This window comes from Carcharodon carcharias, chromosome 15, assembly GCF_017639515.1.
Source record: "Carcharodon carcharias isolate sCarCar2 chromosome 15, sCarCar2.pri, whole genome shotgun sequence".
Lineage (NCBI taxonomy): Eukaryota > Metazoa > Chordata > Chondrichthyes > Lamniformes > Lamnidae > Carcharodon > Carcharodon carcharias.
In genome coordinates this window covers 71,161,315-71,185,680 of record NC_054481.1, presented here as the reverse complement: position 1 = coordinate 71,185,680, position 24,366 = coordinate 71,161,315, and the positions used below count along the sequence as shown (strand labels likewise).

At 42.3% G+C, this 24,366-nt stretch overlaps 1 protein-coding gene across 2 annotated transcripts in view; it reads right to left on the bottom strand.

Moving 5' to 3' along the window:
* The window catches only part of LOC121288071 (E3 ubiquitin-protein ligase MGRN1-like), a 194,418-nt gene extending 176,904 nt beyond the window's left edge, over positions 1-17,514 (bottom strand). For both annotated transcript variants that reach the window (XM_041206368.1, XM_041206367.1), the window contains exon 1: positions 17,092-17,514. In XM_041206368.1, coding sequence (XP_041062302.1) covers positions 17,092-17,179 — 88 coding nt within the window. In that variant the 5' untranslated portion in view covers positions 17,180-17,514. The remainder of the gene's footprint in view (positions 1-17,091) is intronic.
* Positions 17,515-24,366: the final 6,852 nt, after the last annotated feature.

The following is a 24,366-nucleotide window of genomic DNA, read 5'->3' as shown; positions in this document are numbered from 1 at the left end:
GTTCACACCATAGCCACAATGACAAAAGTTTATTTAATTTGAGAATGTAATCCAGTCTCACTTAGCAATTGCTTCTTATTACACTCAGTGCAATCTCATTCTTAGCCATGCCATAATATGAGTTCAGAATCTCATTAATTTCACCATAGTCCACAGTAATGAGGTGTGGCAGGCAACATTAGACACCACCTCAAAAGCATCATGGTAAGGAAAACATTTACTTTATCCTCATCTCCTATTTTATTCGCTTTCAGCCAAAAGCATAACTTTCATTCATAATTACACAAGTGCTCTTTGTTAGGGTTAAATTCCCCCATTATCCCAAATATGTCTTCAGTGCCATTTTTTCAAATACATAACATGATGACTTACTGTGTACCTGAACACTATGTGGTCAAGGAGCAATCTTTCAAACTTCCTCAAAGTCAACTTCAGGAGTTCCAGAATTGTGGACAATGTTCTTCAGTCCTTAACTTCTCAAATGAAATATAAAGAAAGAATTCTATCCCAGCCTCAACTTCATCTCTCTGTCGTGTATTGCACTGAGCAAAGAACAACATGTAGGGACTCTCAGCCAGCAGCCACGATTGAACTTAATTTGTTTACACCTCCCCAACAGAGGGGGCAGCAAAGAGCGCAGTATAACAAAATCCTCAGCTCTTGCAATCCAACTTAGTGATAATGATCAGATTATCTGATTCTTTTTATGTTGATTGTAGGAAACAAGATAACTCTCCAGCTCTTCTTCAAATAAGCATCATGGGATCTTTATAAAAACAAAAAACTGCGGATGCTGGAAATCCAAAACAAAAACAGAATTACCTGGACAAACTCAGCAGGTCTGGCAGCATCGGCGGAGAAGAAAAGAGTTGACGTTTCGAGTCCTCATGACCCTTCAACAGAACTGATCTTTCTTTACAAGGAGAGGGAAATATAAGCTGGTTTAAGGTGGGGTGGGGGGGAGGTGTTAGGATAGGAGCAGATCATCAAAAAATGTCACAGACAAAAGAACAAAAGAACACAGAGGTGTTGAAGTTGGTGATATTATCTAAACGAATGTGCTAATTAAGAACGGATGGTAGGGCACTCCAGGTATAGCTCTAATGCGGGTGGGGGAGCATAAAAGATTTAAAAATAATGGAAGTAGGTGGAAAAGAAAAATCTATATAAATTATTGGAAAAAAAAAGGAAGGAGGAAGAAACAGAAGGGGGGTAGGGATGGAGGAGGGAGCTCAAGACCTAAAGTTGTTGAATTCAATATTCAGTCGGGGAGGCTGTAAAGTGCCTAGTCGGAAGATATGGTGCTGTTCCTCCAGTTTGCGTTGGGCTTCAATGGAACAATGCAGCAGGCCAAGGACAGACATGTGGGCAAGAGAGCAGGGTGGAGTGTGAAAATGGCAAGCGACAGGTAGGTTTGGGTCATTCTTACGGACAACCGCAGGTGTTCTAGAAAGCGGTCGCCCAATTTACATTTGGTCTCTCCAACGTAGAGGAGACCGCATTGGGAGCAACGAATACGGTAGACTAAGTTGGGGGAAATGCAAGTGAAATGTTGCTTCACTTGAAAGGAGTGTTTGGGCCCTTGAACGGTGAGGAGAGAGGAAGTGAAGGGGCAGGTGTTACATCTTTTGTGTGGGCATGGGGAGATGCCATAGGTGGAGGTTGAGGAGTAGGGGGTGAAGGAGGAGTGGACCAGGGTGTCCCAGAGGAAACGATCCCTACGGAATGCCGACAGGGGGGGGGTGAAGGGAAGATGTGTTTGGTGGTGGCATCATGCTGGAGTTGGCGGAAATGGTGGAGGATGATCCTTTGAATGCGGAGGCTGGTGGGGTGATAAGTGAGGACAAGGGGGACCCTATTATGTTTCTGGAAGGGAGGAGAAGGCGTGAGGGCGGATGCACGGGAGATGGGCCGGACACGGTTGAGGGTCCTGTCAACGACTGTGGGTGGAAAACCTCGGTTAAGAAAGAAGGAAGACATGTCAGAGGAACTGTTTTTGAAGGTAGCATCATTGGAACAGATGCAACGGAGGCGAAGGAACTGAAAGAATGGGATGGAGTCCTTACAGGAAGCGGGGTGTGAGGAGCTGTAGTCGAGGTAGCTGTGGGAGTCGGTAGGCTTGTAATGGATATTGGTGGACAGTCTATCACCAGAGATTGAGACAGAGAGGTCAAGGAAGGGAAGGGAAGTGTCAGAGATAGACCACGTGAAAATGATGGAGGGATGGAGATTGGAAGCAAAATTAATAAAATTTTTCCAAGTCCCGACGAGAGCATGAAGCAGCACCGAAGTAATCATCGATGTACTGGAGAAAGAGTTGTGGAAGGGGGCCGGAGTAGGACTGGAACAAGGAATGTTCCACATACCCCATAAAGAGACAGGCATAGCTGGGGCCCATGCGGGTACCCATAGCCACACCTTTTATTCGGAGGAAGTGAGAGGAGTTGAAGGAGAAATTGTTCAGTGTGAGAACAAGTTCAGCCAGACGGAGGAGAGTAGTGGTGGATGGGGATTGTTCAGGCCTCTGTTCAAAGAAGAAGCTAAGGGCCCTCAGACCATCCTGGTGGGGGATGGAGGTGTAGAGGGATTGGAGGTCCATGGTGAAGAGGAAGCGGTTGGGGCCAGGGAACTGGAAATTGTTGATGTGACCTAAGATGTCAGAGGAATCACGGATGTAGGTGAGAAGGGACTGGACAAGGGGAGAGAGAAGGGAGTCAAGATAACGAGAAATGAGTTCCTTGGGGCAGGAGCAAGCTGACATGATCATTCTACCAGGGCAGCTCTGTTTGTGGATTTTGGGTAGGAGGTAGAAGCGGGCCGTCCAAGGTTGGGCGACTATCAGGTTGGAAGCTGTGGGAGGAAGATCCCCAGAGGAGATGAGGTCAGTGACAGTCCTGGAAACAATGGCCTGATGTTCAGTGGTGGGGTCATGGTCCAGGGAGAAGTAGGAGGAAGTGTCTGCGAGTTGACGCTCAGCCTCCGCGAGGTAGAGGTCAGTGCATCAGACAACAACAGCACCACCCTTGTCAGCGGGTTTGATGACAATGTCAGGGTTGGACCTGAGAGAACGGAGTGCAGTAAGTTCAGAGAGAGAGAGATTAGAATGGGTGAGAGGAGCAGAGAAATTGAGACGACTAATGTCACGCCGACAGTTCTCAATGAAAAGATCAAGAGAAGGTAAGAATCCAGAGGGAGGGGTCCAAGTGGAGGGAGAATATTGGAGGTGAGTAAAAGGATCCGTTGAACGGGGAGAGGACTCCTGCCCAAAGAAGTGAGCCCGGAGACGAAGACGGTGGAAGAAGAGTTCAGCATCGTGCCGAGCCCGAAATTCATTGAGATGAGGGCGTAAGGGTATGAAACTAAGTCCTTTGCTAAGCACTGAACATTCAGCATCGGAGAGGGGAAGGTCAGGGGGTATAGTGAATACACAGCTGGGGCTGGGATTGGAAGACGGGGTGGGGATGGAGGGACAGGCAGTGGTGGAGGGTCCTAGATGGGTGTTGGTGTCGATGAGTTAGCGCTTCTTAGCACTTGAGAGAAAGAGAAAAAGTTTCTTGTTGAGGCGTCGGATGAGACGAAGAATAAAATGAAACTGGGGGCACACGCAGTTCGTCTCTGCGACAAGATTTCCGTATCTCTCTTTTGCCTTGCTCACCTTCATTGCTTTCCATTTCTCTCCTGGTGTTTGACAAAGTGTTTACTAAAACCCGCTTTCACAGCCATATCTCCTTTCTCAGCGACTGGCTCCGTCTCCGACTCACCCCACGTGGATTTCAACTGAAATTCCACGCCTCACGTTTCAAACCCACCCAGGATTACAGGTATCTCCGGGACATAAAACATTTCTCGGACTGCTGTTCCGGTCACACTCTGAGATCCACAGTCAGTGCCATGTGCCACCATATGAACACACTGACCTCTCCCTACAGCAGCACCGCCGTACCCTTTTTCAAAGCTGCACGTGCCCCAAGTTTCATTTTATTCTTCGTCTCATCCGACGCCTCAACAAGAAACTTCTTCTCTTTCTCTCAAGTGCTAAGGAGCACAAGCTCCAGCAACTCATCGACACCAACACCCATCTAGGGCCCTCCACCACTGCCTGTCCCTCCGTCCCCACCCCGTCTTCCAATCCCAGCCCCAGCTGTGTATTCACTATACCCCCTGACCTTTCACTCTCCGACGCTGAACGTTCAGTGCTTAGCAAAGGACTTAGTTTCAAACCCTTACGCCCTCATCTCAATGAATTTCGGGCTCGGCACAATGCTGAACTCTTCTTCCACCGTCTTCGTCTCCGGGCTCACTTCGTGAGCAGGAGTCCTCTCCCCGTTCAACGGATCCTTTTACTCACCTCCAATATTCTCCCTCCACTTGGACCCCTCCCTCTGGATTCTTACCTTCTCTTGATCTTTTCATTGAGAACTGTCGGCGTGACATTAGTCGTCTCAATTTCTCTGCTCCTCTCACCCATTCTAATCTCTCTCTCTCTGAACTTACTGCACTCCGTTCTCTCAGGTCCAACCCTGACATTGTCATCAAACCCGCTGACAAGGGTGGTGCTGTTTTGTCTGATGCACTGACCTCTACCTCGCGGAGGCTGAGCGTCAACTCGCAGACACTTCCTCCTACCTCTCCCTGGACCATGACCCCACCACTGAACATCAAGCCATTGTTTCCAGGACTGTCACTGACCTCATCTCCTCTGGGGATCTTCCTCCCACAGCTTCCAACCTGATAGTCGCCCAACCTTGGACAGCCCGCTTCTATCTCCTACCCAAAATCCACAAACAGAACTGCCCTGGTAGAATGATCGTGTCAGCTTGCTCCTGCCCCAAGGAACTCATTTCTCGTTATCTTGACTCCCTTCTCTCTCCCCTTGTCCAGTCCCTTCTCACCTACATCCGTGATTCCTCTGACATCTTAGGTCACATCAACAATTTCCAGTTCCCTGGCCCCAACCGCTTCCTCTTCACCATGGACCTCCAATCCCTCTACACCTCCATCCCCCACCAGGATGGTCTGAGGGCCCTTAGCTTCTTCTTTGAACAGAGGCCTGAACAATCCCCATCCACCACTACTCTCCTCCGTCTGGCTGAACTTGTTCTCACACTGAACAATTTCTCCTTCAACTCCTCTCACTTCCTCCGAATAAAAGGTGTGGCTATGGGTACCCGCATGGGCCCCAGCTATGCCTGTCTCTTTATGGGGTATGTGGAACATTCCTTGTTCCAGTCCTACTCCGGCCCCCTTCCACAACTCTTTCTCCGGTACATCGATGATTACTTCGGTGCTGCTTCATGCTCTCGTCGGGACTTGGAAAAATTTTATTAATTTTGCTTGCAATCTCCATCCCTCCATCATTTTCACGTGGTCTATCTCTGACACTTCCCTTCCCTTCCTTGACCTCTCTGTCTCAATCTCTGGTGATAGACTGTCCACCAATATCCATTAAAAGCCTACCGACTCCCACAGCTACCTCGACTACAGCTCCTCACACCCCGCTTCCTGTAAGGACTCCATCCCATTCTTTCAGTTCCTTCGCCTCCGTTGCATCTGTTCCAATGATGCTACCTTCAAAAACAGTTCCTCTGACATGTCTTCCTTCTTTCTTAACCGAGGTTTTCCACCCACAGTCGTTGACAGGACCCTCAATCGTGTCCGGCCCATCTCCCGTGCATCCGCCCTCACGCCTTCTCCTCCCTTCCAGAAACATAATAGGGTCCCCCTTGTCCTCACTTATCACCCCACCAGCCTCCGCATTCAAAGGATCATCCTCCACCATTTCCGCCAACTCCAGCATGATGCCACCACCAAATACATCTTCCCTTCACCCCGCCCCTGTCGGCATTCCGTAGGGATCGTTTCCTCTGGGACACCCTGGTCCACTCCTCCTTCACCCCCTACTCCTCAACCCCCACCTATGGCATCTCCCCATGCCCACACAAAAGATGTAACACCTGCCCCTTCACTTCCTCTCTCCTCACCGTCCAAGGGCCCAAACACTCCTTTCAAGTGAAGCAGCATTTCACTTGCATTTCCCCCAACTTAGTCTACTGTATTCGTTGCTCACAATGCGGTCTCCTCTACATTGGAGAGACCAAACGTAAACTGGGCGACCGCTTTGTAGAACACCTGCGGTCTGTCCGCAAGAATGACCCAAACCTACCTGTCGCTTGCCATTTTAACACTCCACCCTACTCTCTTGCCCACATGTCTGTCCTTGGCCTGTTGCATTGTTCCAGTGAAGCCCAACGCAAACTGGAGGAACAGCACCTCATCTTCTGACTAGGCACTTTACAGCCTTCCAGACTGAATATTGAATTCAACAACTTTAGGTCTTGAGCTCCCTCCTCCATCCCCACCCCCTTTCTGTTTCTCCCTCCTTCCTTTTTTTTCCAATAATTTTTATAGATATTTCTTTTCCCACCTATTTCCATTATTTTTAAATCTTTTATGCTCCCCCACCCCCACTAGAGCTATATCTGGAGTGCCCTACCATCCATTCTTAATTAGCACATTCGTTTAGATAATATCACCAACTTCAACACCTGCGTTCTTTTGTTCTTTTGTCTGTGACATCTTTTGATGATCTGTTCCTATCCTAACACCACCCCCCCCTCCACTTCTCCCCCCACTCCCCACCTTAAACCAGCTTATATTTCCCTCTTCTTGTAAAGAAAGATCAATTCTGTTGAAGGGTCATGAGGACTCGAAACGTCAACTCTTTTCTTCATGGGATCTTTTACCACCACCTGAGAAGGCAAACAACACCTTGGTATAACGTCTAATCCAAAAGATGCTACCTCTGACAGTGCAGCACTTCCTCAGAACCATGCTGCAGTTCCAGCCACTATGTCCTGGAGTGAGACTTGAATCTACAACTTTCTGACTCAGAGTAGAGAATGCTACCAACTGACTCACAGCTGACATACATCATACATCATGCACAACATTGTCAGCTTCAAGTAATACAGTCAGTGGAGGAGGGGGAAAACATCAGTACAAAAGCAAAATACTGTGGGTGCGGGAAATCTGAAATCAAAACAGAAAATGCTGGAAATACTCAGCAGCATCTGTGAAGAGAAATACCGAGTTAATGTTTCAGGTTGATGAACCTTCATCAGAACTTCTAATGAAAGGTCAACAACCCAAAACGTTAACTCTGGAAAACATCAGCAGTTCAATCTAGCGCTCTGATTTTAAGGCTTGATTTTAAGATAGCAAATTTAAATAACCATCCTCTGAGTAACAGAAAAGCTTTTTTTCAGCCAGAGACAGATTTCCAGCAAAGTCATCTTGCTTCCAAAAAGATAACGGTGGATTAATGGAAGAAGAGGAATATGAATAAACTTAACAGTTTTGTTGATGGAACAATCACTGCATTTCAAGTAATTTGCTGTGGGGGTATTCTGCAGCAAGTGACTCACCTTTCAACTCCCCAAAGCCCTTCCACGACCTACTTAACACAAGTCATGTGATGAAATATTTTCCACTCCCTGGCTGGATACAGTTGCAGCACTACTTAAGAAACTCAACACCATCCAGGACAAAGCAGTCCACTTTACTGGCACCTGCTCCACTAGCTTAATCATCAACCACCTCCCCCACTGGCTGCAATGTGAACCATTTGCGAGATGCTCTGCAACAAAACGCCAAGGCCTCTTCGACAGCACATCAGAAAACTACAATCTCCATCACCTAGAAGGACAAGGGCATCAACTGCATAGGAATATCATCTCGTCCAAGTTTCCCTCAATGTCACACATCAACCTAACTTGGCCATGTATCGTCCTTCCTTCATTGTCACTGGGCCCTATTCCTGAAATTCGCTACGGGACTTTCACCACATGGACTCACCACCACCTTCTCAAAAACAATCAATGATGAACAATAAAGCAGCCTTGCCAAAACCACTAAAACGTGTGCTGCTTGGGGTGTTTCTGGGATAAATGATAAGAGTACCCTAAAATTGTGTTTAGCAAGTATAAAGAAAAGTTAAAGAATAAAAAGACAACCATAAAATAGAAATTGAAGAGTAGTGATGGAAACTAGAGCCTGAAGAGGATGCAGATAAAAATAAATATTTTATTGTTTACTTTTAAGATAGTCAGCTTTGTAAAATATATATAACACATTTCATCAATTTTACAGTATACCAGCAGCTCTCATGTGGTATTATTTACATTGAGCTAGATGGCAGGCTCCTTTTATAGCTTCAAACCACTTTTAAAATACATGGATGCAACAATATCCAGGCTTGGGTTGACAAGTAGCAAGTAACATTTGCCCCACATAAGTGCCAGGCAATGACCATCACAAACAAGACAGAATCTAACCATCGCCCCTTGACATTCAATGGCATTACCAATGCTGAATCCCCCACTATCAACATCCTGGGGGTTACCATGGACCAGAAACTAAACTGAACCACTCATATAAATACTGTTACTACAAGAGCAGGTCAGAGGTTAGGAATCCTGCAATGGGTAACTCACCTCCTGACTCCCCAAAGCCTATCCACCATCTACAAGGCATGAGTCAGGAATGTGATGGAATACTCTCCACTTGCCTGGATAAGTGCAGCTCCAACAACACTCAAGAAGCTTAACACCATCCAGGACAAAACAGCCCGCTTGATTGGCACCACATCCACAAACATTCACTCCCTCCACCACTGACGAACAGTGACAGCAGTGTATACCATCTACAAAATGCACTGCAGAAACTCACCAAAACTGCTTAGGTAGCACATTCCAAACCCACAACGCTACCATCTAGAAGGACAAGGGCAGCAGACACATGGGAACATTACCACCTGGAAGTTCCCCTCCAAGTCACTCACCATCCTGACTTGGAAATACATCGCCGTTCCTTCACTGTCGCTGGGTCAAAATCTTGGACCTCCCTCCCTAACCTACACCACATGGACTGCAGCAGTTCAAGAAGGCAGCTCACCACCACTTTCTCAAGAGCAACTAGGGATGGGCAATAAATGCTGGCCCAGCCAGCAACACCCACTCTCCAAAACTGAATAAAAAAGGAGTCCACCTACCTCTCAGCGAGTGGTTTTGGAGTGATGGGGGGAGGGGGCAATAAAGCCCCAGACAAGCGCTTCTTTTTACAATGGAATCCACAATGAAAGAACCAAGAAATGCAAAAATAAACATACAATAAATAGGAAGCAAAAATTGCATGGATAGCAAGGACCAATGATGCACGGACAGACTCAGTGGTTGAAAGCTGAACAAAATCAATCCACTTCTGCAATGAAGGGGGAAATAATAGAAAAAACTAAATACTGCAGGAAAATTATAAAAATATAAAATGTTTAAGGTCCCACAGATAATGCAGCTTGGTTGTATACGCATAGGTTATAGGATTTAAAATTTTTGCACAGTAGGGCAGAGGTTTTTTTTATGCTAAAAACCAGAATTAAAATGGCATTATTAGCAATACTATAATATTGCTCCCGGCTTGAGATAGGGTCACACTGCGTGAGACAAAAACTGTTGGATAGATTGCAAACACAAAGGTGACAACTCTAAGGCTATGTTTATCAATTTTGACGTGATTATGTTAGGAATGTTATTTTTAGTATTATGCCCTTGAGTTACTCATAAAAACAGTTGGTCATTCCATCAGTTCATTTCTTCGTATGTTGTATTGGGAGGTATTTATTGACTGTAGCCTTTATACCTGCTTACTACTTGGGCTAATTATCCAGCTGTGATTTCTTTCCTTCATCAGTGATAATTGAGCCAATTAGGTTCAAATGTGTGTGAGATATTTTCAATATGAAAAATAGAAAATGTTGGAAATACTCAGTTCAGGCAGCATCTATGGAGAGAAAAACCAGTGTTAACATTTCAGGTTTGTGACCTTTCAGACACTGAGTCTTTCCAGTATTTATGGTTTTCATTTCAAATTTCCAGTATCTGCAGTATTTTGCTTTTGTATTATTGCAATATTTTCAAGTTTGGCAGAAGTAAGGTGTGCACAAGTCCTATTAAGAAGCAAGACATTCAATTATACAGATTACAATAATTAAGCTAATAAATATTTCACTACCATTTGTTTTAAAAATACCCGATTCAGGAAAGCCAATTGCCTTGAAAACAGCACATTGTGTGACAATACTTCAGGATAAGAATGGTGAACTACAGGCACAAGTTGGCAATGGAATTATGATATTATTGCTATAACACAATGAAGGGCAGGACTGGGTATTAAATATTCCTGGGAACAAGATGCTTAGGAGAGACAGGAAAGGAAGGGGGGCGGCCGCACGGTGAGTGGCAGTATTGATTAAAGATGGCATTACAGAACTGGAGAGAGGATGTTCCAGAGAGGTCAAGGACAATCTCTCTGGCTAGAGGTAAGGATTGAAAAAGGTGCAATAACATTGATTAGTATAGTATATAGACCACCAACTAGTGGAAGGGATGTAGAGAAACAAATTTGCAAAGAAATTACACCATGTTTCCAGTCCAACAAAAGCGAAAGCACTGTTGGACCTGGTTCTGGGAAATGAGTTGGTCCAAGTGGATTGATTATCATTGGGAGAGTATTTAGGGTACAGTAACTATTGTATCATAAGGTTTAGGTTGGCCATGGAAAAGGACAAGGAATAATCCAGAACAGGGATAATTAATTGGGGGAAAGCCAACTTCAATGGAATGAGATTGCATCTGAATCGAGTGAGTTGGAGTTAAATGTTGGAAGAAAAGACAGTGGCTGATCAATGGGCCACCTTCAAAGAAAAGTTATTGCAGACAATGTCAAGGTATATTCCCTTGAAGAGGAAAGATAGGAAAAATAAATCCAGATCTCCCTGGATGATGAGAGAGATAGAGGTGATGATAAGGAAGAAGTGTGCGTACAACAAATGTCAAGTAGAAAATACAATGGAGAATCAGGTGAAATATAGAAGGACCAGAGGAGAAGTAAAGAAATTAATAAGGAAAACAAGGCGAGAGTATGAAAATAGATTGGCAGCAAACATAAAAGAGAATCCCAAGGTCTCCTATAAGCACATAAATAACAAAAGAGTGGTAAGGAAAGAGTAGGGCTGATTAGGGATTAAAAAAGGTCACTTGCACATGGAAGCAGGTGAAATAGCGTAAGTGTTAAATGAGTACTTTGCATCTGTCTTTACAAAGGAAGAAAATGCTACTCTAGCTGAGTGAGAGGGGAGGTAACTGGTACAACTGGAAGAATTTACAACTGAAAAAGAGAAAGGCTATATTTATTTAAAATAGATAAGGTACCAGAACCAGATGAGATACATCCAAGGGTACTGAGGGAAGTGAGGGTGGAAATTGCAGATGCGCTAGTGATAATCTTCCAGTCTTCCTTAGATACAGGAGAGGTGTCAGAGGACTGGACAATTGTGAATGTTACATCCTTGTTCAAAAAGGAGTACAAGGATAAAGCAACTATAGACCAGTCAGTTTGACCTCAGTGGTCAGGAAACTTCTGGAAATTGTAGTTTGGGACAAAATGAATAGTCACTTAGACAAGTGTAATTAAGGAAAACCAGCAGGATCATTAAGGGAAAATCATGTTTAACTAATTGGAGTTTTTTGAGGTAACAGAGTTGGTAAAGCCAACACCATTGATGCGGTGTATATGGATTTCCAAAAAGCATGTGATACAGTATCACACAACAGACTTGTGCGCAAAATTCTAGTCATGTGATAAAAGGAAAAGTAGGCACTTGGATAAGAAATTGGCTGAGTGAAAAGAAACAGAGAGTAGTGATAAATGGTTGTTTCTCAGATTGGAGGAAAGTTTGTAGTGGAGTTCTCCAGGGGTCAGTGTTGGGACCCTTGCTCTTCCTGATAAATATTAACGATGTAGGCTGTGGTGTTCAAAGCATGATTTCAAAATTTGCAGATGATACAAGGACTGAAAACATTGTCAACTGTGATGAAATTAGTCTTGAACTTCAGAAGGACACAACCATTTTGGTGGATTGGGCAGACAAGTGGCAGATGAATTTCAATGTAGAAGTTAGAGGTGATTCATTTTGGTAGGAAGAATATGGAGAGAAGGTATAAAATAAAGGGAGAAACTCTAAAGAATGTGCAGGAACAGAGGGACCTCAGTGTAAATGTACAGAAGTCATTGAAGCTAGTAGGGCATGTTGAGAGAGTAGTTAATAAATCATATGGTTGGGGCATTGATTACAAGATTAAGGAGGTAATGTTGAACTTGTAAAATACGCTAGTCAGGCCTCATCTGGGATATTGCATTCAGCTCTGGGTGCCACAAATGATGTGAAGGCATTGCCGAGAGTACAGAGGAGATTCACTTGAATGGTTCCAGGGATAAAGAACTGTAGCAATGAGGATAGATTGGAGGAGTTGGGACTATTTTTCTTGGAGAAAAGGTGGCTGAGAGGAGACTTGATAGAGGTATTCAAGATCCTGAGGGTATGGACAGGATAAATAGTGAGGTACTGTTCCCACACAAGACAGCATTAAGAACTAGAGGGCACAGATTCAAAATAATTGGCAAAGGGAGTAAAAGTGGTGCAAGGAAATTTTTTTCACCCAGAGGGTGTTTGGAGTCAGGAATGAACTTCCTGAGAGTGTTGAAGGCAGGTTTGATTGAGGTATTCAAAAAGGGAATTGGATTGCTATCTAAAAATAGAGAATGTTAGGGGAATAAGGCAGGAGAGTGGGTCTGTATAAAATGCTCTTTCAGAGAGCAATGCAGACTAGATGGACCGAATAGCCTCCTTCTGCATTGTAAAGATTCTGTGATGTCCCAAAGGACTTCACAGCTACGGAAACACTTCTGAAGTGTCAACAGTGTTCTTAAGGTAAACACAGCAGCCAATTTGCATATAGGAAGGCCCCATAAACATAATAACACCCCTGTGCTTCTGAAAAACATAATGGAAACTTTTAAATTCACTTAAACAAGTAGACAAGACTTCAATGTTTAACATCTTATCCAAAATTCTTACTCTTTTGGGCTTAGTAGTACATGATCAGACTCATTTCTTCCACTGCTTTTTACAACCAGCAGATCGCAGTGTGGGTTATTTTGGGACATCACAGAATCCTTACAGTGCAGAGGGAAGCCATTCAGCCCATCTAGTCTGCACTGGCTCTCTGAAAAAGCATTCCATTTAGTCTCACTCCCCTGCCTTACCCCCATAATCTTGTACATTCTTTCCTTTCAGATGGCAATCCAATCGCCTTTTGAAAACCTCTGTCGAACCAGCCTCTCAGGAAGTTCTTTCCAGACTCCAACCACACTCGGGGTGAAATTTTTTTTCCCTCTTTTACTCTGGGTGTACCTACATCACAGGGACTGCATTGGTTCAAGAAGGCAGCTCACCACCATCTTCTCAAGGGCAATTAGTGATGGACAATAAATGCTGGCATAGCCAGCCAAGTCCACATCCCATAAATGAATAAAAAAAAAATAATTCCATAGCAAACAGCCTTGTGAGTTATTAGGCTCAAACCTCCTACCAGGAAACACAACCAGATACCATCCCACTCCCAAACATGACTAACCTGCTGGGTGCCAACCCAGTATTCAGAGGCCTGAAAACTTAACTTCACTTGCTGGGACTCACCAAAGTTCAGGGAAGTAAATTGGTTAACAAAATATCCTATTTAAATAACAAGCACAACTAGCAATGCTGACTGCAACTTTGTAATATTAAAACAATTTAAAGTGTACAGTTCTGATACAAATTGTACGTACTTTCAATGGGTGCATTATCTTTACTGTGATTAATTTCCATTCTCCTGCTCTTATCTTCTGAAGGTATTGATTCCTAGTCAGGTATGGTTCTACCGGTGCCAAACTATCCTCAGAAACATGCACTGGAGAGTGATTAAGAGGTGAAGCCTTGACTGATTTTCCCCATCCCTTAAAGCATCAAAACTCAAACTTCACCACTGCCTCTACCATCTCAATGTCTCAATCACCATCACCATTGAAATCAGCTGACTAAGCAGAGTTTAGGGGGTGGAATTTTGGATTACCTGATCTGTAGGGCTCAGGAGTATTTTATAAAAACATTTTAGTACTTAAATTCATTACAAGTTTAAAATCATCATATCTTCCATAAACATGACATTACTTAATTACTAGTTGATCATGTTGAGTTGTGGTACCACTGTTTAGGGCTTGGCCTAAACAGCCAAGTGGTTATGGTACTGGGCTTGTAACCCCAAGATCAAGAGTTCAAAGCTCACAATGGCAAACTATGAAACAATGTAACTTCATCTGAAATAAACAGATGGAAACGTGTTTGTACTCGAAAGAGTTACCACTGGTTAGGAGCGTGCGCACACACACACACTTAGTCGATCAAGTCTCTGGTCTGTGTACTCAATGACATTTATATACACCATCCCTAAACACAGAAAAATATCTCAAGTTCCTTAACAGAGGAAGCAGGAGAAAAATGGACAGAGGCAGAGAAAGATTGAAGAGATGACTAAAAGTTCGGTTGAAGAGGTGGATTTTAAGGAGAAGGAAATGGCGGTGGAGTTTAGGGAGATAATCAATAATGATATCTTAGGTGGCTGAAGGCATGGCTGCCAATCGGGGTAGGTGGGGGAGTGAAGGAGATGTCCAAGAGATTGCAGTCAGATTAATTAAGTATTGGTTGGGGACAAGGGTTCCAGGGGTGGAGAAGGTTAGAGAAAGGAAGGAAGGAAGGTGTTAAAAACAATAAGAAAATATTTATATTTGACACACCATGGCAGCATCAAGCAACCTTGTGCTGAAATGCCAGACTTAGTATGATTTGAAGTTCTGTCGAAGGGTCATGAGGACTCGAAACGTCAACTCTTTTCTTCTCCGCCGATGCTGCCAGACCTGCTGAGTTTTTCCAGGTAATTCTGTTTTTGTTTTTGTTTTGGATTTCCAGCATCCGCAGTTTTTTTGTTTTTATCTTAGTATGGGATTGTATACCAGATATATCAGAGTTTTGGATGAGCTGAAGTGCATGGAGGATGCGTGGTCAATCCAGAGAGTGTTACAGTAATCAAGTCTGGAGGTGACAAAAGCACGTACAAGTATTTCAATGCAAGATGGGCTAAGGCAAGAAATGATTGAGCTGGAAGGAGGTAATTCTTATGACGGAAAGCACTTAGGATTAGAAGGTCAGTGAAAATGGCCATAATTTATCAGTTCTTCTTACTGAGATTTTGTTGTGCTTAATCAAAATTGGGCATCAACTCTTGCAGCAATATCTAAAACATGTTTACAGATGTGAGATACAATCAATGAATAGTATTTTCCAGATGTAAGGTATAAAATGAATTAGGTAAATGACATGACGTGTATATATATCAACTTTAAAGTTAACTGTGTTTTCTGCATATGTGCAACAGTCAAAAAAACCCATTAGAAATTTCAATCAATCACCTGGCCATTACTTTCGAAAGGGTGTTTTTGAGAAGTGATATTTTTCAACAGCACCTACAAAAATTGCTACCAGGATTGTGAATAAATCCAACCAGGCTTCTGAATCATGTTACTCTGGTTTAAAGGTGATTATCTCAATAACCCCCAACAGGATACTAAATCACCAGAATAATCAGCAAAAATTCCCCACACAAAATTATAAGGCTACATAGTCTAACTTAGCAACTATTCAGTGGTTATATTTAAAATCTCTTTCCAAAATGATCAAAAAAGAAAAATATGATTTGGTCAGTAACAGATGAGAATCATGGATACTGGAGCAATGCAATTGCCGAAATAGCCAAATCTGATATCAATCCCAATTGAGACAATACTCACTGTGCAAAATAAATGGTGAATAATTCATTACATAAGAAATATGAGATGTAGGCCATATGCCTGCCCAGCCTGCTCCACCATCCAATACAATGACTGATCTTCTACTTCAACACCACTTTCTTATCTGCTCCCCAAAACCCACCATTCCTCCAGAGACTGAAATTCCATCTTCTTCAGCCTTGAATATATTCAATGATGGAACATACACAACCCTCGTGGGTAGACAATTTCAAAGGTTCAAAACCAACTAAGTGAAGAAATTTCTCATCTCAGCTCTAAATGATCGACTCCTTATCTTGAGGCTGTCTCTTTTGTGCTCTAGGTTCCCCAGTCAGGAGAAACAGCCTCTCACTGTCTATGGCGTTCTGATGAAATGTCATAGACTCGAAATATTAACTTTACTTCTCTCTGTACAGATGCTGCCAGACAAGCTGAGTATTTCCAGTATTTGTTTTTATTTCAGGTTTCCAGCATCCAACGTATTTTATTTTTGCGTTCTCTCAGTGCCTACCCTATTAAACTCCTTCAGAAACTTCTATGTTTCAATGAGATCACCTCTCATTCTTTTAAACTTGAGAGTATGGGCCTGATTTACTCAGCCTCTCATCACAGGTTAACCCTCTCATCCCAGGATGTGAACTTTCACCGTACTGCTTCCAGTGCAAGTACATGCTTCCTGGGATAGGGAGGCCAAAAGTGCACACAGTATTCCAGAATAAAAGCTAAATACTACAATGTTAGAAATCTAAAATAAGAGAAATGCTTGAAATGCTCAGCAGGTCTGGCAGCATCTGTTGAGAAACAAAGTTCATGTTTAGAGTCAGATAGGACTCTTCTTCCAGGTGCTGTCTCACCAAATCCCTGTACAATTCTAGCCAAAGTTATCCATTCTTGTACTCCAATCTCTTGCCATAAAGGCTAACATGCCATTTGCCTTCCTGATTGCTTGTTGTACTTGTGTACTAACTTTGTCTTCCTTATACAGGTATACTCATGTCCTTCTGCACATCAACGTTTACAAATTCCACACCTTTCTGCTCTTCTATCCTATCAAATTGAATAACCTCACACTTTCCCACATTATACTCCACCTGCCACTTTGTTGCCATCTGTCCTAAACACTTAAATATGTAATTTCTCATTGAAAGATATTAAACTGACATGGTTGTGAGACACATTTTGCTACCTTCTTGGGAATTCTCGGGCAGGTTCACATACAATTTGGAAAGAAAAACACGCAAACATCTAATTCATCATTTAGTGCGATTCCGATGGGGAAGATGATCCCCAGCCGGGTGGTGTCAACTCCCTTACCGGATTTTGGTGGGTATCTGTAAGCCGAGTTGGCCTGGATGTCGATATCCTCGACTCCTGCGATCCTCCGGCTGAGCACCGAGCCCATGATTAACCTCTGAGTGAAGAACGGGGGTGGGGGTGCGGCCTGAAGGCAGACAGGGTTGAAGCTGCCCGCCCGCCCGGCCGGGGTGAAGCCTGCCTGCCTCCCTCACACAGGCCCCGCCACCGCTTCAATCCTGACAAACCCACACTCCAATAAAGCAACAAGGGAGACACTATTGAGAGGCGGCCGTTCCCTGTTCAAAACAGAAACCACAGAAAGCCCTCATCAAACAAAGGCTAATTCAGCTTCCCAGAAAAACACCAACAAAAGAACATTTTCTGTTCCGTCATAAAACGGTCGCAAACTTTCCCGATCGGAAGTCCCTGTCCCCAGGCTAGGGGATTGTGGGAGTTGTAGTCCCGTCCCCCCTCCCCCAGTGCGGGGAAGCGATCGGAGGTTTCGTTCCAGCGCAGGAGACGACGGGAGTTGTAGTTCACATCCGCGATTTGTGGCCGCGGCCGGCGACGGAAAAGACCACAATACCCAGGACGCACTGCAGCCCCTCACATCCTGCCGAGGCTTCCTTCACTGGCTCTGCAAATCCTGGCAGCTCTTTGTGGGACGATTTATTATGTTCCCACCACCAGCACTCCCCCACCCCCCCCCCCCACCTCTCGCTTTCGCATCTCTATGTCACACACCCCCGCCTTAAACCAACTTATATTTCACCCTTCTCCTAATTTCACTCAATTCTGTTGAAGGGTCATGAGGACTCGAAACGTCAACTTTTTTCTTCTCCGCCGATACTGCCAGACCTGCTGAGTTTTTCCAGGTAATTCTGTTTTTGTTTTACTCTTATCTGAGCCTTAACACTTTGCTGGGCAGTAAAGGGGTAGGAACTCACAAGTCTGCTTGCCAGATGCTATAGCAACACATCCAGCAGGAGTCACTGGACAGCACTCAAAATGTCCTCATCTATGTAGCTCAGTTATTAACAGAAACGATTTGCTGAGTCATTAAGGAACAATTCTTTCCTAGGACACAGTCTTATCAATGAAGGTTACATGGAAGATACTTTGCCCTGTTTACACATACTGTATTGTGTGCACTGCCACACCTTGGGCAGACTTAATTGTAAATGTTGGGACTTATGTGAAATGAACCTTATTTTAAAAAATTACTACCAGAGATAAGTTAATATGAAATTGCAAACATTTCCCTATTAATCTATTTGGATAAATACTTTTCAAATAGAACAGACCTAATTTGATTAGACGAATAAAAGATGACGCTGGGCCAAAGAACTAGAAGGAAGCACCTTCCTTACTTACACAATAACTAGTCCAATCAAACTAAGAGAAACTTATCTCGATGTTAAATCATAATATTATTGTACATTATAATTGATTTAAATAGTTTATGGCCTGGAGCACCCACCATTCACAGAAGGCCTCAACTTCATATGTTCCCACGGGATTCCCCAGACACAGCTAAAGCTGCAGAAGAGAGGCAGGCAGCCATAGGAACCCTCCCTCCTGCAGAACCTGTGAATCATTATTTTTGCCAAACCCAGCAGACCCACAAAAAGCTCTTCCCACCCAGGGTGCAGATGTTGTAAAGTGGCCTTGGTATGTATGAAGTGACTCAACATATTAATGGCACTACACAGTTCAACACCCTCCACACAAATCTCCAGTGGTGCAGAGAAGGATCCCCACATTTCTTTCTGCTTGTTGTTATTTACTAATTAAGGATTTGCTGTTGTCTTAAAAAATAGCTTGTTTGTGTTGGTTACTTAATTAAAACTTACTTTCAAAATAGCGCATAATAGTTCTTGCTACAACAAATACAAATACTGCAACACCTTAAACACAAGTTAAGCAACTAACATCAAGGTTTCAGATTAAATTTAGTCCCTTAATGCCCCAATGATCCTACCTGAAAAGAATACTGTTGAACTTTACAGGACAGAAAATGGTCACTTATTTCATTGTCCTGGTGGAGCAATCCAAAACTAATCCCACTGCCCTGTCATCTTTCAGATAAGATATCAAACTGAACTTTTCGGATGGATATAAAAGAAAATGATGAGCAAGAACATTTTTCATGGTGCCTGGGCATTACTTATACCTCAGCCAACATTTCTGAGAGAGATTATCTGGTCATTTATCTCATTGTTGTTTGTGGGATTGTGCTGTGCACAAATTGGCTGCCACATTGCCTACTTACAAAAGTGATAACACTTCATTGGCTGCAAAGGTCTTTTGGATGCCCTGAAGTCATGAAAGTTTCTATATAAATGCATGTCTTTCTTTGAGAACTATATTGTCCCTGTTTCCATTCTATGCTCTCTGCGGCTTAGGTTGAACTTTATCATGTTTTCAGGTTTTGTTTCTCATACATGGATAGAACTTTCTTACTGTGTGTATGACATGGCCAATGGAGATTGGAGGTTGAAAACGTGGGCTGCAAATACAGAGCTGCCAAGTACCAAAACTGATCTTCATTAAGAAGAATTTGCATTTTACTGAATGCTTTGGAAAAATAATAAAGGATCCTAATTTGTCATCAAAGTAACAGTGAAGCTACTGACGCTCATCATTATATATGCACAATTGGTTCAGCAAGTTCAGACAACACCAACAACAAGTTATATTAAAACATATCTTTAATGTAATAAAACATCACACAGCACTTCACAGCAGTGGGATAAAGCTAAATTTGACATCGGGCCTCATAAGGTGATATGAAGTCAGGTGAGAAGTTCGGTCATAGAAGTAGGTTTTAAGGAACATCTTAAAGGAGGAAAGAAAGATAGCGAGACAAAGAGGTAGGGAATTCCAGAGCTTAGGGCTTTGGCAGCTGAAGGCATGGCCACCAATGGTAGAGTGATTAAAATCGGGATGCTCAAGAGGCCAGAATTAAATTAGTGTAGATATCTTGGAGGGTTGTGGAGCTGGAGGGGATTACAAAGGTAGGGAGGAGTGAGGCAATGGGTGGATTTAAAAACAAGAATGTGAATTTTAAGATCAAGACCTGGCTTGACTGGGAGCTAGTGTAGTTGAGCGATGACAAGGGTGATGAGCTAATAGGATTTTGTGCGAGCAAGGACATGGGTAGCAATGTTTTAGATGACCTCTAATTTATGCAAGATAGAATGTTGAAGACAGATCAAGAGTACAATAGAGTAGTCAGGTCTATATGTAACAAAGGCATGAATGAGTGCTTCAGCAGATGAACTGAGGTGGGGCAGGTTTGGGCAAATTTACTGAAGTGGGAATAGGTGGTCTTAGTAATGGCACAAATATGTAGTCGGATGTTCATCTCAGGGTCAAATACGACACTGAGGTTGCGAACAGTCTGGTTGTCTCAGACAGTTGCCAGGGAGAGCCAACGATGGAGCTTATAAAAGGAGTTTGTGGCTACAACCAAAGACAATAGTTCCAAATATTTAGTTGGACAAAGTCTTCTTATCCAGTACTCTATGTAGGACAAGCAATATGATAGTTTAGAAATAGGAAAATAATAAAGGATCCTAATCCACGTCCACTACCATCTAAGAGGACAGGGGCAGCAGACAAATGGGAACACCACAACCTGGAAGTTCTCCTCCAAGTCACTCACCATCCTGACTTGGAAATAAATCGCTGTTAGCTATCATTAGCTATCTGACTCACCATTGACATAACTGGCTGTATTTCCACAGTATATACAAACTAAACTCATCACGTAAAGTCAAGACAAGTAATTTCAAGTTTAAGTTCTCTTTTAACGGCAAGGTAAGTGATCATTACTGCCAAATAATCTTTCTGGTCCTGAAAATTAACTGTTGAAAGTCTCCTTCTTTCAAGTAATAATAATTATTAGGAATTTTTTAAATGGCAAATGTATTTTTTTAATATTTTACTTTTCTTTATTTTTGTTCTTCTGTCTTAATTCAATCTTTCTTTCCTTCTCCTTATAAATCTGATTTGACATTGAATTCACTCATTCTATTTTACACTTCCTTCTCAGTCCCTACACTTTTAATTTCACAATCTTCCAATCTGATTGGTTTAGGAGAAACATACCTGTTCACAAATGTCCAGTTAACCTTGCTGTGATGTTATCAGCTTGCACTTTCATCAACTTGCCACACAAAAAAATTGAATAGCAAGAGCAAGTCTAACTAATGACACATGCATTTTATTCGCTTTGCAATGATTGAAACGTTTAATAAAGCCAAAATTGTCTACTTTTATTCTTTCATTCTCAATTAATGGTACAGCCAAAAAAGCTATGATTTTTTTTAATACTTAAATAAATGTCCTATTCTTCTTGTCAACACCCTCAGCTATCTGACTTCAGCCCTTCCATCAAAATGTATGCAAAAATCACAAACTGACTATTCAAGGACAGTGACTATACCTTTTCAATACCTTTTGTCATGACCAGAAGACAGGAAGGAAAAAAAAATATCTATATCATCCGGGCTACTTTATAACGTATTACTTTTGGAAAAATGGCGGGATTGATAAAATGGCTGCTGCTGACCACATGATGGTAGTTCTGGAAGTTTCTGAGCAGTTTAAAAATGGGCAAAGGCTAACTCATCAAATTCTTGGAATGTAACACTCTTTGCATTGTATAAAAATTCCAGCCAAGCCAATACAAAGGGCTAGTAGACAAGGTGTCTGCGCCAGCCAGTGCTGGACAAAGGCAGATCTCTTGGGACTCCTTATCTCCAATGTTGTGCTAATGGTTCTACAAGTACCTGCTCAAAACACAATGAGTTTTAACAAGGGAGCTCGTTCGCTGAATAGCTCCACCCAAAACCACCCTGTCAGATGACCGAAACTTGAGCTGTTTGAATTGGTTTGATTATGCAGCTTTTGTATTCTATCTTCAATCACTATTTAGCCTCTGAAGAGAAGCAGAACTCCAGGCCAGCAGCCTGCCTCAGTGGACCATTTACCACCTAACAGGTAGCAACAAAAAGAGCTCTGCCCAGATTTAAATTGCCTGGCCCTCAACTACACTGTGTTCTACAGGAACATTTGAACTTCTCTAACTGTGCTTACAAGAATAGTTCATCTCTAATTGCCTACTTCCATTATGGAAGTCATCACTTCTGAGAAAGCAGATCACAGATGGGTAGTGAGTGGAGAAATCAGGGCTGTTCTTAATTAAACCCCCTCCTGTCCGTAATACTTTCAATTTACACATTTCTCAACAGGTATGACTCAGGTTCTCAAGGTTTATTGAATAGCTCTCTGAATGACCCCCTCCAGTTTTCATCTAAATGGAGCAACTTGAACCACAGTCACCTCTAATAATATCATTATTATTTCAAAAACAATGTAACTGATGGCAATTATATGGTTGAAATTAATATTTATAGCATACAAAAACACATCAGGACTTTTTCTTTTGAGTTTGTGAGACCATCAAAATCCACGAGATTCAATATGTGTGGCTTTAAATTATATGGTACAAATAATAGCTTGAAATTTCTTTGTGCTTACTCTGGTTCAGTCAAGGCATTACATAATTTACATTCAAATGCTAATATTCAGACAATACAATTGCAAAGTCTATGAGATTTTACATGTCTGCTATGCCATAGGCATATGCTAGTTAAAAAAAAATCACACCAAGAGAATCAAATTGTATCTGATTAATTACCGCATACTTGGCCATTAATAGGTGGGTGGTGAGTTATCCTGGCCATTCCTACGCACTTCTCAGCAGATTTTGCAAGATGCCAAAGTGCAGATCACATGTTCCCTTTGTTGGTAAGTAATTAGGTGTGATGTACCACTTTATTGTTTTTGCATTTTTTATTACGGTTTCACACCTAACTCTATTGCCCTTAAACACTGAAATCTGGACTGATACAAAAAAAAATGCTGTTCTATAATTTACTCCCGCTTTCAGCTTTTACAATGACCCATTCTTCTCCACGACAGATATCTGTCCTAAGTACAGGCAGTGAAATCTTTGCCAATATTTTTGTGTCTTTTTTGTTGAAGGCTTTTTGCAAATCTAGGTACAGAACATAAATAAATAAATTTGATTTTAACTTAAATGTATTCTTGTCTAGAATTATCTTATATGGGGGTAATAAAGTGATAAATATTAATAAGATCTTCTTTTGTTAAGAGCCTGAAACTTAATATCTGATTCAGAGCAATAGGTCTCTTAATATTTAACTAATCACATGCATGCCCTTACTATAAGTTTTAAGAAAGAGTGCATCGGTTTGTTTATAAGCTTTTTAAAGCTTTAATTTTATATTAGTATAAACATCTCATGTTTATCATTGAATATCCCTTCTACTATTACTCTACATGATAATCAAATATCCAATCACAGTTATTAATGTGAAACATACACAATAATTCCAATATTCAGACTGTCCAAAACAGCATTAATATTTTTAAAATGCTCATTTGTGGGCATCACTGTCTAGGCCAGCATTCTTTCCCCTTCCCTAATTGCCCTTGTTCAGAGGGCATTTAAGAGTCAACCACATTGAGCCTGGAGTCACATGTAAGCCAGACCAGTTAAGGACAGCAGATTTCCTTAGTGAGCCAGATGGGTTTTTAATTCCAGATTTTTATTGAACTCAAATTCCATCATCATCTGCCACTGTGGGATTTGAACCCTGGTCCCCAGAGCATTATTATTAGTCCAGTGACAATACTACTATGCCATCGCCTCCCCGAAACTTACTTTACTTCAATCTCATATAATTTAAAGAAAACTCATTATATTTTCTTTTACTTTACATTAAATTGACATTGAAAGACAATGATCTTTCATGTCTAAAAATGTCCTTGTGCTGAGGGCCAATTTAATGCGTATTTATACATTGCTTTGGTTGGTTTCCAGGTGATTTCCAATATATTTGGCTCTTTTTCCAAGTGATTCTGGCCTGTTGCCCTTTGCATTTGGATTTGCAATTCTTATAGTTCTATAAATGGATAGGGTATTCTCCATTGGCAATGCAGATCTCCGGAATTCTGTAAGGCCTTGTCAAATTCCTACAGTTCCAAAATCTGTGCCCCAAGGAAGTCGAATGACTATTTGAAAGTAAGTGGCAAAACAATTCCAAAGACAATGTCAGTGGGTCAAAAGTATTTTTCCAAGCTGTGCTCCTGCTGTACAGAGTATAGTACAAGGTCAAAGAAACTATATTCAAAGTTAGAAACTGAGCTGGGTTCAGTCCCTGCAGCGTGATCAAAAACAGAAGTTCCTATACCGAGGTC